We start from the raw sequence: 16,271 nt of genomic DNA on the forward strand, positions 1-16,271 counted from the left end.
TTTAGAAAGCAAGGTTAAATTCTGCTTTAGAATTCCTTTAGAAACTAAAAATTTCTAAATTCCTTTAGAAAGCAGGGTTAAATTCTGCTTTAGAATTCCTTTAGAAACTAAAAATTTCTAAATTCCTTTAGAAAGCAGGGTTAAATTCTGCCTACACCAAACATTCTTGCAGATGATTGACATCAACAAAAAATAGGAGCCATATTATTATTAAAAAAAAAATAAATTAATAGCCCTATAGTCATGGTTAATACCAGAACAATTTTTACCATCCTTTGCTTTTAAAGACACTTTGCTGCATGGATACTTTGCAAAATGACATCTGCAAAAGAGGAATGAAGATGGGATTTTGTAGAAAATGCACTTTGGCAGAACATTACAACAAACAGGGCAAGCATTAAGTAGTGATCAAGCCCTGTGTTTAATATTTCCATGATAACGTGAAGGAAAAGAAGATAAGGTCTGTTAGTTTGTTACTCAAAACAAGGATGGATTTTAAGATAGAGAAGACTAAACTTGACCATCAGAATATCTCAGTGATAGAAAAATGTATGTTCACAGATCTTCTCCTCAGCATCTCCAAGGACGACAACGCAGAGACACTTCAGTAATATTAAGGAGAAATTACAAGACCCAAAAGCTGTTTCCCATTTGTGATTTGGATTTTGTGGTTTGTGTCTGATCAAAAGGGTGTTCTCCCACAGGCTGCTGTGCAATGTTCCAATCCCACACGACCCCCAGATCCTGCCTACGAGGCAGCGCCGGGGCTGCAGCTCAGCCCCTCAGCGCAAGCTCGTGTGTAAACACCAGGGTTTACAGCCCGTTTCGTAATTTGAGTTCAGAGAGCCCATGGAGAAAGTTAATCCAGTGCACTTGGAGAAAGAGCTGGCCTTGTCCCATGTCCCAGAGTTGCTCAGATTTCTCCATGGGTTTCCATTGCAGCACGAATGCAGATTTCACCTGCCAGAGCACAGCTGGGTGTCAGCCCCAGACAGGCCAGCTGTGTTTAAACAAAAGAACTCAAATGAGAGCTAAGTGTAAACCAAAAAACCTTGGACTTAGATTGCTTCCTTCACTTTCCTACCCCCCAATAAACTGAGGCAGTTTAAAACAGGTTGATAAGGAAGCCATGGCCACAAGTGGGAAGAATATTTCTTGAATGAAGATGGGGTCACCCACCTGAATTTTCAGACAACTCTACACTGTCTCTTTGCTGCCCAAACAAGAACACTGAAACCAAAGAACAGGCTGAAACCCATTGCCCAGGGAGAAGTACAGCTGTTGTCACATTTTGATACTGATATTTACCTTGCTCAGACAGTGCTAGAAGAAAAAAAGAGACATAGAGGAGAAGCAGTGAGGGGAATGGTGATGTCATGAATAGCAAGTTCTATAAGGAGCTCATGCCCCTTCTGTTTGTGAAAGAGATTAGCACTTTCTGAACAAGGAGCAGGCAAGGATAAGATTATATAACCTCCAGCTCTTCATTAGCTCATGCATTAAAGTGTCACAGTGCTGAAACTGGAGATTTTGGAGATGTTCATTATTAGTACTCAGCTGATACAGCTGAAAAGAGAGGATGACTGTGTGATACTATGAGTATTCCTCAATTGCTATAATTCTCTTGTATAATACTGAATAGATAAAGTAAGGGTATATATTTTGGGTTTGTATTTCCAATTTAGTTGCAGAGGCCTGAGATATGGGCTGTGGCAAAGTCTTTAATCCAAACATCTGAAATAAAGGTCATGTTTTGAGTGTTAGAGGATTCCAAAACCTTTACAATATGCTTATTAAAATACCAAAATAATTTTCAAAAGTTCTACATTCATCTGTGAGATATTTTGTTTTTTGAATCAATTAGGCCAGCTGGTAAAATCTACTAAACTGTGGCTAGGTGTTTATCTTTTGAAGGGGAAGAAATCTGCCCTTGCGAACAAACACTGAAATTTTATTTTACCCTCGGCCACCCACAGTGTGTTTACCCATCACACACAGAGACTTGCTGTAAAGTAAGCAGGAGGATAATTCTGACTTAATTTTCAGGGTTTAATACTATGCATGAGTGATAAAATTAAATTTAGACTCCATGTAAATATGCAGGGGTTCAAGCACACCAGGTGGTTTGCTTTCACAACCAGGCAAACCAGCAACAAAAGGTGTAATGTAATATCACAGGAAAGAGAGAACTCTGTTAGCCAGAGTATAGACACTTTTTACAGAAATCCAATAGCTACCTATGTGGTTATAGCTGTAAACCTATGTGATTCTATCTCTAAAACTCTGTTTAATCAAGTACAAACAGGGCTGACTGTAAATTAAAAGGGAATGGGCTACCCCCTTTATCCTGGTTATCAATTCCATCCAGCAGAGATGTGCTGATAACAAAAGATGAAGACTTCCCTCCAAGTTCTGCAGAAGTTAGACATTCTTCCTGGGAAAAATTCTAAGGCCATCTGAGGACACACTCAGATTCTTGACCAGCTAGAGGCAAAACTCAGATGCTTGAGCGTTGAAATAGAAGGCAGAGCTCAGTCAAGGCTCCTCAGCACAGTGAGCAAAGTCAAATTTTGTTGTCCAGGCTTTTCTCAGACATACACACACACATACACTTCTCCCACCCCACAAAGATAAGAGAAACTGCAGGGATTGATGATAGAATGAGGGGGTTATGGTGATGAAAGGAGCTGAGAGGAGCCCAGGTGATCTCTGAAGTCACCAGCAAGATGCGCAAGGGAGCTCTGGGTGAGAGCTCCAAATTTTCATCCAGGCAGGTCCTGCTTTCCCTGCTTCCATTCCCCATCTTTTCAGCCAAAATCTCCCCAGCTCCTGTCCACTTCTCTACCCTGTCCTCACCACTTCACACTGCACTGGTCAATCCCCCATGGTAAGGAATTGATTTTATTTCTGTGCCTCAGGAGCTGCAGGGGGAAAGGGACAAGCAGGAGAAGACAGAACAAGCCCAGCCCATTTGTGCTGCTGAGACAAAGCAAATTTATTTGGCACAAAGCAATTCTCCCTCACTGACAGAGCAGTGCTGTATAGAAAGAGCAGGGTTAATCAGCTTAATAAATTATACCTTATTTTACTCAGAGCTGACCTTGGGTTTCCCTGCTAGAGGGGGCAGACAAAGGATTTGCAGTCAGAGCCCTCAAGGTAGCACAGCCCTTCCTTGGCTAGCAAGTTCCCCTTGCCCAGTGCTTGTTAAACACTAACAGGCTTGTTTTCTAAATTAAAATTTAATCAGAGCTTGGCAGGTGGATAGCATGACACTAATGGAAGCCCTTCACTCAAGGTTACACAGAAAAGATTATGCATAGAAATCAAATTGAAACTTTTCCTACATTAAAAATACCAAACCAATGACAATTCTTTGTCAAGATGAGAACGAATTTGGACTTCTACAAACTGAAAAGTTCATAGATAAAGTAAGAAATTTACAGCAGACACAGAGTTGAAGGACTAAAAAGAATTAAAGACAGGAAGAGCGTGTGCTTTATCTGAAATGCTGCAAATTCCACACATTTCACATTAGAAGCAATTTGTATTTTTTTTTAAGAACAAAGTAGCTAAGTAGGCACAGGAACATGTGGAAAGTAGTTTACACTGTATTATTGGATTTGGATTACTGAAGGGACAAATCACAGAACCCACTGAAGGGGATCCTTCAGTGACAACTGCTGGAGTAGGAGAAATCAGCATAAGAACAGCTTCAAGAGCTCTTGCAGCTTCGTTTCCAAGCATATTTTTACACTAACGAGCACCGCACATATTGCAGACAGCTGACTAAATAAAAAATAAAAAGACCGTCAAGATTATCTGTTCTAGCCAGTGCCTGGATGTAGGCAGCCTGGCTGACTAAAGCAGGGGAGATAAGTATCGGTGAGTTATGAAAAATGCCATTACAGCAGGCCAGGAGCAAACAGAGCACTGGGAGGAACAGAGCTCAATATAGCGTGCAATGACTGCAAGCTTCAGTGCCCACATACTAAGCTTTCTGTACTGTAATGGTCTGATAAATTCATTTTGACCCAGAGACCAGAGATAAATTGTCTTAGCAATGCAAACAAACAGCTAAGCAATTAGGGCAAAGTTTTTTGAGAAGGTGGTGATAACATCTAGGAGCATTATTGGGCAGGGGAAAAAGCAGCCCCGGAGACAGGGGGTTTAATCTGGAGTAAAAGAGAGAGTATAATGGCTTCTCCAAATTGCAGAGCACTGAAAGGAAAAGCAGACAAGCAACTGGCACTGGTATTTGTCTGGCATCTATTTCAGTGTATCCAACCTGAAAAGCAACTTCCATTGTCCCATTTGGAGTTCATCAAGTTTGGCCTATAAAAAGATTTAACATGTGCAGCTGTGAAAGTGTCAGAGCTGAGAAACCCATGAGGAACCATCAGGTTTTATAGAATTTAAATTTCCTGGAAGTAACTTATTAAAATAGAGTTTTCAAGCACAGAGATTATAAATACAGTGGTCAAATTAACAAAGCAGCAATTTCACCTACCAGTTTTCACATATCAGCCCTATTTAGACACAGACATATGTTAGTTACATTGGCTGCAACAATTCCATTACCTCCCTGGCACAGAAATAGGAGCAATTAATATTTAACCTAAATTGTGTGTTTATTTATCAATGAGTATTTCATCATTACTTTAAATCTATGTAATTAAATATAATATATATATGTGTAGATGTAAATGAGTGAAATTTCAGGTCTAGAATACATTCCTTCAGTTTTGGTAGGGCTACCCAAGAAAATAGCCATGAGAAGATATAAGATGATCTCTCAAATTACTAACTTTTGTTGTGAACATCTTGTAAACAATAAGAGAGTTTTAATAGAGATATCTGCTCATTGCAAGGCATCTTAATTTTATTTTAGACAAAAAGAAATATGGAGGAGATACATTCAAATTGTACTTTTACTGCAGCTGAATGACCAGTGATCTCAGTGTTCACTGAAGAATGAGAATTTGCATTGTTTTTAAACACACAATGAAGATGTAAATGGCATTTGCTTTACTAAAGAACTGCTTTTTGCATTGTAAGATTTGTCTTTAAAATTTATTTTAGGAAAAAATAACTTTAAAAAATCAGTAGGACACCAACATACATGAGAAGTATTTTTGAATCTGCCATAAACAATTCATAGCCCTCAGTCCATCCCATAGAACAGAGGCAGCTTCAGTAACTCAGCCATGTCATGTGAATTCCAATATCCTTTAATGCAGTGAAAGCAAGTGTGTCTTGCTTCATTGGGTACTATGCTGCACTATACAAAAGTCTATAAAAGCCACCTGAATGAAATGAACAATTATTTATATTTCAATAAGGAAAGGCACTTGACCAGGAAATACAGAATAGGACTGTCTAGAGATTGGGAAACAAGGCAAAACTGCAGCACCCTGTGATAAACACCAAATTAACACTTAAAAACAAAGAAAAGTGTCTTCCTTCTTTCATTTTAGGCTAAGTGGACAGTCTACCTGCTTCCTGGGTAGAAATACAGTTATAACTCCAAATTGTTTGTTTAAACTCCACTGATAAAACATCATCACCAAATGATGCCATTTCAATTTATGATCAATGTATTATTGTTCAAATTATTTTGAAAGTTTCAAAGTAGATTTTCATAAAATTGGTAATGATGAAACACTAAAGAAATCACCCATAAATTGCATTTTTTAACTACAGAACTGTTCCTGATACCTGTAATAAAATTTTATTTCCTATCTTTTTTTTTTGTCCTCAATGCACCCATCACAACTTTTCACTTAACCACACTGAGCTCTCTTAACTTTCACTTACAGTTTCTGAATTTTTTTTCCTGCTGCCTCAGAAATGATGTCTGTAGGAGCAGCATGTTAGACAGGCATGTCACCTCTTCAGAAAGCAGGCTGTGAGGATTAAAAGTGACTCTCCTGAGTGGAAGGCAGGATTCTGCCTTGCAGGGCTGCTGTCCATGCTCAGAAGGACAGCAGGGTAACACTTAGCTAATATTAAGGTAAAATTAAATCTTCCTGCCTTAGAAAGAATGATAGGTTTTTATCTCCGCTCTCCCCTCCACAAGTTCTAGCCAAAAAAATGGTGTCTACATGCCTTCAAGCTTTTCTCCATCCTTTTTTGATCCTAAGAGGTTCTACAGTCACTGTTAGGAAGTGATGGGCGTTTGGTTGGTATGAGAGAGGAGCAGCCCAGGGAAGCAGCCATGGAAGGAAAGGGAAGGACAACTGGTGTAAAGAATTTCTAAAGTACTTTTTGTGTTGAATGTTGCCAATGCAAAAGACACCCTGTGGTTTATGGATGGAGTGTGACGGTGTTCACAGGGGTTGGAGAATGAGGTAAGAGCCGAGGATCTGACTCCATGTTTCAGAAGGCTTGATTTATTATTTTATGATATATATTATATTAAAACTATACTAAAATAATAGAAGAAAGGATTTCATCAGAAGGCTAGCTAAGAATAAAAAAAGAAAAAATAATAACAAAAGCTTGTGTCTTGGACAGAGTCTGAGCCAGCTCACTGTGATTGGCCATTAATTAGAAATAACCCCATGAGACCAATCACAGATGCACCTGTTGCATTCCACAGCAGCAGATAACAATTGTTTACATTTTGTTCCTGAAGCCTCTCAGCTTCTCAGGAGAAAAAATCCTAAGGAAAGGATTTTTCAGAAAATATCATGGCTACAGATGGAGCTCAACCACCTGAGCAATGACCTGAATGTTGAGGCTGCAGACACCCTGGATTCCTATCCCTGCTTCTCCTTTCTCTATTTTTACACAAACAGACAATGAGCACTACCAAGTGCCTATGACCAGAACAGGCACAGGCAGGGTTCAGCCACACCCCATTTAATCTCACAGCAGAAGTGCTAAAACACAAAATGCTGCAAAACCACCAAATGAGGGGTAACAGCAAACGTGCTTGGTTATTTCTGCAGAAGGGACAGAGTCACACTCCTCTGTGCAGTGCAACCACCTTGCTTTTCCCACCAAGGTTTTTTGGGTCGCACTTCTCTTTGCAGTGCCACCACCTCACCTTTCTCACCAAGGTTTTTTATGCTCCTCTCCCCAAAACACAGGTGCCACACACTTTTATTTTGCCTGGGGTGGTCTGATATGAAGGGTTGCACTGTCTTCTTCAGCAAACAACACTCTTTCTCATGTTATGTTGTTCCAAACTTCCATCACAGCTGCACATAGAGGCACTCATGATATTGTCATGTGTCATGGAGCTTGGAAATTACAATTGAGTTATAATAATAATAATTAACTAAAACCTTGAAAAACTCTGACATCCAAACAAAGCCTTAATAATGTGATTCCCCCTTCCCTGGCTTTCTCCTCACAGTACAGACAAGAGACCAGGAATTCAATCCAGCTCCTTGCACCCCTTTCAATAACAAATGTTCGAGTTGCCTTTTCTCCTATTTTCTGGCTTGCTGTAGAGATAAATAATTTCTGTGTAGAGTAAAGCCACAAAGGGGAGTCTTTAATTTATTCTGGAAACAGATGCATTCTTTGTAAAATATTTTCTTGACAGAAATTTGCAGCCATATATCCCAGAATCACTTCACACCCCTGCCATGAAAAATTTGATTCACACTTCAAAATTCTGTGAAATTATTTAAAAACTCATTAAGGAAAAAAAAAAATCAACTCTAGACAATATTTTGTAGAAGCTTCTGTTTCAGAAGCAACTTTTTATGTCACACTTTTCCATCAGATCTGGGAATTTTGCTGCAGAGAGGTTTACATGATAATGTGCATTCAGTTATATTCTGACAGCCTTCAGTGGGGTGTACAATAGTCTGTTTTCCAGGAAAGAAACTCTAACCACCACACCAAGCTGAGCCTTTGGGGGTTGGTTAAATTGCTCATTAAACTGATGTTTAAGTATAGTAGGGGTTTTTTTCTATGTGTGGCACCTTGCCAATTTAACATGGGGGAAATTCAGATGCAGATAAATTAAGTTTATAAGTAAGCTTGCTGAAATGACAAATGGGATTTGGAAAGCTGAAACAGGAGTTTGTGTTTCTCCTGTGTTATGGGGCAGTGCCCTCCACTGGCCAAATGTTCTCATTCTTGGAATAAAAGAGCAAAAATTCACAGTGACTCCAGAATAAATACCTCCAAACCCCCTCAATGTCAAATTCTTGTAAAAGGTTATTGCATATTGCCACCAATTTATACTAATGCCAGCCTTGCTTTCATATTACATGGTAATAAAAATATTTTGGGTGCTGAAATAAATCCCAAGGCAGCCCTTTTAAAGAGTTTAAATTAGAAGTGACAAGACAAAAATGGGCAGTGCTAAAAAGTGTAATTTAACACATGACCATATAGTGGTAAAAAGCATAGAACCAGATTAGCAATTACTACTGTCTATTAAATTTTCACTATTTTACCTCCTTTTTTTTTCTGGTCAGAACTGACAGATGCTTGCAAAAATCCCTCTTTGAAGCAATTTATAGTGGTTTTGAGTGCCATGCTAAGGACAGAACAAGTTGCATCAGTAACACCTGTGTTCGATGTACATGAAAGTGGGAATTAGTAAGCGTCAAAAACCCACAGACAATTAGAAGCCTGGAAACAAGATGAATATAACAAGATATAACACTCATGATACTGAGGGTTACCCCAGGGACACTATTTTAATAATAAAAATGTTATTAATGAGTTTAGAGTTGATTCAATTGTCCTACACAAGATCACTATTCAATTACTGGATTATAATATATATTGCATGTTATATATACTATATATATTATAAATATGTTGTATATAATATACATTATATAATATATTACATGTTATATATGTTTTATATATTATATTCAGTGGGATAGAGTTTCTGCTGAGAAGATGAACTGTTTCTTTAATATGATTAAAGAGCAATAAGCTATAAGAAAAAGTTAAGATAAAAATAAAAATATAAATGGAGCTGGCAGAGATAAACCAAAACAATAGAAAGACTGAAAATATGCTTGGTGTTACAAGTTGCACTCTTAGATTTTCAAGCAGAGACAAAGAAGGACAAAAATATTCTAAAGACCCTGATAAAACCTTCACTACAATCTACAGATAGTGGAAGGCTAAAAGTCAGAAGATGGATTTAACATCCCTTTTTTCAAGGGCCTAACAATGATGATTTTATTTGATAATGCCTAATGAAAGCTTTAAGGCCTAGCATAAGTTTTACTATTTGTCCCATTCACTTTGTATAAAATTTCTGTGTTAGTGGGCAATGAAGGAAATTAGTCATATTTCATACCTGCCAGTCATATGATAACCTATTTCCTCTGGAAAGAACAAAACAAAACAACCAAAACCACAAACCCAACACATTTCCTAAACTTGTTTTAAAAGAGAAAAGCTAAAATTCTAAAAGGCTAACCACGAAGCACCGTCCTTTGAGTACAAATTTGATTTTCCAGCCCAGCACACAGCAGTGCCCCGGGTACCCCCATCTCTGGTGAGGCGGGCAGCAGCTTTGCTCTGCTCTTCCAGGCAGCACAAAGAGAACACAACCCCCTGGCTTCATGAAGCCTCAATCCTCACAGGATTGAGGTCCTGGAGATGAATTTGGGATGCTCTTTCTGCATCAGGATTCACCAGTGATGACACAGAGCAGGGCATTCAGTCACCCTCATCCTCAGGGTTGCAGTTTCCCCCCTTAAAAGAGGTTTGTTTGGCATCCATTGCCTCACCTCAGGTCTATGTTCTCCCCCCTCCTCAGTGGGGGAAAACATTGTTAATAACCACTTTTTAATGCTGGATTTGCCTGCTACTCCTTTTGTAGGTGGATCTAAGAGCCAGTTTTGTGCTATGAGCTTAAAATAATAAAAAAGCTGGAGGAGGTGGGAACAGTGGATATCAGATTGGTTGCACAGTCAGGTCTGTGCTTCTGTTACATTAGAGACCTCAAAGTGAAGAAGTGAGCCATTTTCACAGCCTCACCATACTCACATACAAGCACCTTCAGGCTTTCTAAAGCTCTGCTCAGAACTGGTTTAACCAGGGTTGGATTAAACCCATGGCCCCTAAGCACAGCTTGACTGTGCTGTGGGCAGAGCCTCAGAAAGAAGAGAAACTGCTGGTCTCACTCTGAGCCCATGAAAAGTAATGAAGCCCCATTTTCCCTGTGGGAAACAGCTCTGAGCTCCCTGTTCCAGCTGAGGAGCCACTGCTCAGCTGTGCCCTGAGGGCAGAGCAAGGGCACAGTGTGTGCCCCTCACCTGCCAGAGGGACCTGCTGGCACTCACCCCCCTGTGACCCCAGCCAGACACAAAATGCACACCCAACCACAGCTGCTGAGCCACGCTGACAGAGAGAATTTCTGGCTTTTGCTTCTCCTCAGAGTGCACAGAGCTTTAGACAGCACGGCTTCAAACCACAGCGCTCCGAAAAACAAAAACAGGATGTCTGCCTCTAAAGCTGCTGCTGCTGTGTGTATTTTTGCTGAGACTGTGCTATCAGGGACCAGAGGCTGGTGTAATCTTTCAGTGCAGTCTATTGGTCAAATTCTCTTTCCTGATGGAAGGTTGAACTCTGGTGTGAATGACAGAAAATGTTGTCATGGCCAAGGGTTCATGTCATCACAATAAAAATAGAACCAGCTGGAGATAAAAAGAATTAAAATACTAAGTCTTAAAGTTATTGGATTCTCCTTTACTCTTGCAAAACTCCAGTGATACACTGATGGAGTCCCCTTCTGACTGTTCACCAGAGAATTTGAAATATTATGTGAGTAATTATGTCAGGCGGTGAGGCAGTCCAAACACTTCTTGCTAAAAATAGAACTACTCATCAACTGACTGAAATTAATACATTTGTGTAATCCATCAGAATTGATTAATCTCTAATACCATCATTTTTATTCAGCTTTGGACACCTCAGAAGCAGCCATTATAAACCAACAGAGCTCTATGCAGGTCAGCAGCACATGGGACTTTTGGCCCCTGAGGAAATGGGCCAAAGATACTCAGCAAGAACTTCAGGCAGCCACAGAGTTATAATCTGAATATGATGCTTTTGTCCCCTGGCTCAGGAGTTGTTCACATTTGTGCAGAGATCACCAGAAACAAACACCATCCCAGCTGTCTAAGGGATCCAAAGCAGCTGTGCTCCTACAGAAAGGTCCCTCAAGCTCCATTTTCCATCTTGCTGCCTGGTTTCACTGACACAAGGGCAGCTCAGCTCTTCTCCAGGCTTGCATGGACCACTCACATCAGAATTCCACTGGTGGATGCACCCACCATTGACACCTGGGCACTGCTGCAACACGTTGAACTGGTTTGCTTTCAGTCAAATATCACCTTAAACAACATCAGCAGTTTTCAAGCAGCCTGGTGCTTGCTTGGCAAAACCCACCTGAGTTACTGAGATGTGAATCTGCTACACACGTGCAGATTGATGTGACAGAGCCTTGTCCAAGGCAATGAGGCTCAAGGGTAAGAAATCTGTTTTCCTGGGATATCATTTGCCCTTCCCACACACTGGAGGGAATCTGCAAGAGCATGTGGCCTGAAGCAAAGCTTAGGTCACCAGAGAGCATCTCTGCTGTCATCCATGCAGCAGAGCAGACTTGATGAGCATCTATGATGTTCACATTACAGAAAACAACCCATAAAACAATACAGTTGTAGACCTGGCACCACGTTTCATAATCAACACAGGAAGCTGAAAAATGACCAGTTACAGACTTTGAAATAAAGGTTTACTGCAGGATTGATTTTTTAGTTTAAAATACTTGCTGAAGGCAAACAAAACTTTAGCTTTTGGCAGCTCCTCAAAGTCAAACTTGAGTTCACAAAGTGCCTCACGTGAAACTGTCATCATTGTGGGATCCTGGCATGAACTGATATGTGAAAGCCAAGTTTTCACTTATTTTGCAAGTTGGGAAGGCTCACTGTGTGTTCATATGTACATATACACCCACACACTCCTTTTTGGCTAAATTTTACTCTTGGAAGTGTTTTTGTTTTATCATTGACTGCTTTTATGACTCCAGGATGAAGATTTGTTGGTATAATTGAGTGAAAAGCAGAAGCCGTGCTGTTTTGGAAAGCTCACACACCAAAGCAAGGGCAGCACACACCAGGACTTACCTGCTTACACTTCTGCCAAAAGAAAAGATAAATAATTACACTGAGTATTTCTAATATTAATGTGTGTGCCAGGAAAACAGTGTTTATATCTTACTGTTTGCATTGAAATTGGAAGTTTAAACCTGGATCCATAAATACAATGCTTTCTGTGCTTCTCTCATAAAGCTCACAGTTTAAAGAAGGAGACACTACACGTTTCTGCTCAAGAATCAGCTTGACTCTAAAATGAATGCATCCTACTAGGTAAAAATACAGACACAAAAAAATGAGATGATCAGTGATAGAGGTGAAAACTGCTATGCTCAATTTAGACGCGGAAAACTAGATTAAATCATGTTTTGGCTTTGCTCTCACATGGCACCTTTATATCTGTAATTTCTGGCCTTATGTTTTCTGTACATTTGAAGTTTCTTACTAGTATTTAGAAGCTGTAATTTATACATGTGTTTTATTGTGGGACTTAGGATGTAAAAATCCTTCATTTTGCAATTTCATTTGCAAGATCATTCTGTTTCTATGCACCTGAAATCCAGATCAAGAGGAATTAATGATTTCACAGTATAAGACTTTAAACTGTGTAGCACAGTACTTAAAATCTCTCCGTATTTTAATTTCTTCTTTCATATGTTCATTTGATTACTTTTATGCTACTCCTTATTTTCCACACAAGGCAGAAATGCATTTAAAAAACAATAGAAGCTAAAAATACAGGTAGAGTTTTCACTACAAAAATTAAGTTACAATCCCACCATTTTTCATGCACTAAATGGTAGAAATAAGATTAGATCTGAGGGGGGTTTTTTTTCTCAAATTCAAAACCCTTTACTTGTACTGTGCTGAATAAAAAGAAGAAAAAAGACCAATTTGATAGAACAATTCAGAATTCTCTGATTTGAAAGCAAGGCCAATATGTTTGGTAAATAAAGGACCAGGATATCCCATATGGAAGCACAGTGTACAGTTACTACAAATGTAGCAGACACATATGTATGAGTTCCCTGGACAGAAAGTAAACATAGGATGTGGAAGAAACGCTCTAAAAGGCAATCACACCATAGAACAGAATCACACTGCTTTCAAATTCATTCTGAACACCACTGTGGATATTTTTCCCTATCTAAAGGCAAGCAATAATTTTTTTTCTTTTTTTTTTTTTGCCTCAGCTAAAGCATTTTTCCAGGGCCAAGCCCAGATGTTCTCCTGCAAGAGTGATCCCAGGTGAGTTTTTCACCAACATTACCATAACATCCAAACATCAGCTAGACCTTCATGAGCCTGCTAACTCAAGAGATCTTTTCACCAGCATTATTTGTATCAGTTTCTGATGGGAGATAAAACATTGCTATGGCACCTGGATGTTCTGGTCCATCCAGGTCTTCCTTTGTGTTTTAATTTGAAATTTACATTTGAAATTTACTCCAGAATCCCCATGCCCAAAATAGGACATGTGTTTTACAGGACAAAAGCATGAAGGTTACTCAAGATCCTGATAAAACACAATATAAAGTTGTCCTGCATGATTATTTTATTTCCAGAAATACTTGCTAAGCCAAGAAAAAGCAACAACTCAACAATTGCAGTGAACTCCCTGTTGGGGATTTTCTGTCCTGGACAATAACTTCACTTTCATATTTGTGGAACATCATTCCCTTAAAAGTATGCCTGCTTTATAAAAATATTACATGAGGTAGCCTTTCTGTTTTCAGGCTGTATCTATAAATGACTATTTCATTTAGGCGTCCAATCAATTTCTATTAGGACTGCTTTGGAGCTTAACCTGATGGGGCAGCCTACAAGTATAAAACTGTCTGTAAAGCTCACAGTTCTCAGGAGCTGTTTCAGCTGCCTTAAAAAGTGGGAAAACAAAGACACCAAGACTGCAAGCCACCCACCACAGAGCAGTGCTGCTTTTCCAAGCATCTGGCTACTTCCACCAAACTTTAGGCTAAACTAGGAAACGTTCACGTTTAGTTAAACAAGATCAAACCCACAATCACTTCAAGAGCAGCCAGCCAAAGCCAAAGCACAGCTCTTACTCAGTTACAGGTGTCCCTGCTTGTTAATGAGCATTTAAGGATCAGGTAAGAGCTGCTTCTCACTCACTGTGCCACATCAGACGCCGCTGGCAGCGGGGACTCCTCGGGTACCAGGTCAATGTCGTCAGTGAAGCTGCTGGCCCGTGACACGTCTGGGGTGTGCCCTTCCAGGCGTCTTCTCGCTGCACAAAGGATGCAAAGAGATCATCGTACGTTATCTACAATCTGTCAGCTCTTGCCATGGCACAGACATTGCTCAAACACAAGGAATCTCTTTCAGGAAAGGTTTGTCTTCTTGAGGGTTGTCTCCCGCAAACAGAAATTCACCACCTGGACAATATTGATGTGGGAAGGGCAATACAAACTATCATGGAGGGGGATACAATATAAGGAAATAAAGGTAGTACAGAAAGCAATCTTAAACCAATAAGGAGTTGCAGCTGAGCCAATTATTAGAGATTGGGAACAGGCCTGAGTTTACCAGGCCACACCTGTATTCAATAAGAAGAGTGTTAGAAAAGAGTGGATTGGTGGGAACTGGAGTCAGTTGGCTGCTGTGAGGACAAGGGAGAGTCAGTGCCTGGAGGAGCTGCCTGCAAGAAACATCAAGGAGGTATGAAACTCTGACAATATGGAACCCTTGCAATGAAATGACAACACTATCAGATTTCCATTTCCTCACTCAACACCATTTGATATGTACGCTTTAATACCTTCAAAACCATTATTTCAAATGCTATTATCACACAAACAGAATACTTGAAACCAAAGTGCTCTCTGGTCACTATAACCACCAGGGTTCCAAATTTCTCCTGTGAACCAGGAAGACTCGGGGGGTTGTATGTAGTTGGCTCTGCAGGATAACCATGGTGAACACAAGCTGTGCTGGAGTTTAGCCCATGTTCCAAGTGTTACAAAGGTACAAATTTCATTACAGATTTGGAAAATGTGCAATGGCCAACTAATGAAGGAGTTCACTAAGATACTACAAAAAATCAGAGAAGTGCAGCTAACCCTGTAAGTGGCAAAATCCAGTATTTTCTAAAGACTTCCATCCAATATAGGGCTGACTTCATCATATTTGTGTGGAGTACATGTACCTATCTTTCTAAGTTCAAATGCAGCAATATTCAAAAGCTATTTCTGCTGCAAGTTCTCTTCATTATCTTTTCCTGCATTAACTTGGTTCAAAAGCTATAAAGTGTATCTAGCTTAAGTTGCTCTGATCTAAAAGCAATTTCATTCATGATTCCTGGTGATCTAACAGTTTCTAGGAAGCTACCTATAAATTTGAATTCTGATCATCCTTGAACGCATAGCACGTGAGCTGACAGAGTCTAACTTGGAAAATGGATAGGATGACACATGCAAATTCAAGGGAGGCAAAAAAAGGTATGTGTGGGTGAATCACTAAAATTAAGCATCAAAACAAGTAAAGACTAAATAGTGTAACTGGCATATGTTGTGAAAACAACCCATGTGACAGAAATAAGAAACCTTGCCTCCTAAAAAATTAAATTGTTGAAATCTCCAGTTATTTCCAGAACAACACTTCAGCTGGATTTCATTCAAAGTCAAGGTAAATACTAAAAAGCCCACAACACCAGAGCTTGCTATTGGAAGAGCCATAACCCAGGAGGCAAGGAATAAAAATTAAGTCCATGGAAAAGAATTATCAAACAGTGTAACTGAACACTGACAAAGGACATAAAATGACAAAGCTATTTTATTTCCCTCTGCTGCATTAAATCACAAAATGTGTGTTTCTAAGGGAAACACAAATCTTCCTGGCGCTGGAAGCATGAACTCCTGTGCTCTCCCAGCATTACTGAAACACTTTGGCTGTTCTAGAGGAGCTTTATTTTGTGAGACCTGCCAGTTCTGCATTTGTTCTGTAAGAGAACTATGTGGCCTCCTACTTTTCCAGAACAAGTCTTGAAACACACAGATCCCATACTTGAAGTATGGCCTTGGGAAGCACCAATCTGAACAAGTAACATGGCACATGATCACATCTGCAAAATGCAACTGGGGGAGCTTTGGCTTCAGCTACAGTACGGTTTTCCTCACAGGAACTTAGCAAAACTTGGGATTGGGCCAAGGCAGAGCTAAACCA

The 16,271-nt window shown here is 39.7% G+C and overlaps 1 protein-coding gene across 1 annotated transcript in view; it reads right to left on the reverse strand.

The window, feature by feature from the left end:
• LOC131557769 (potassium voltage-gated channel subfamily KQT member 1-like) overlaps nt 1-16,271 on the reverse strand; it is a 400,618-nt gene that overhangs the window by 318,909 nt on the left and 65,438 nt on the right. Inside the window, exons 11-12 of the mRNA XM_058805223.1 lie at nt 14,223-14,337; nt 12,120-12,131 (exon numbers count right to left, since the gene is read on the reverse strand). Coding sequence (XP_058661206.1) covers nt 12,120-12,131; nt 14,223-14,337 — 127 coding nt within the window. The remainder of the gene's footprint in view (nt 1-12,119; nt 12,132-14,222; nt 14,338-16,271) is intronic.

Source organism: Ammospiza caudacuta, chromosome 5 (genome assembly GCF_027887145.1).
Source record: "Ammospiza caudacuta isolate bAmmCau1 chromosome 5, bAmmCau1.pri, whole genome shotgun sequence".
In the NCBI taxonomy this organism is placed as follows: Eukaryota; Metazoa; Chordata; class Aves; order Passeriformes; family Passerellidae; genus Ammospiza; species Ammospiza caudacuta.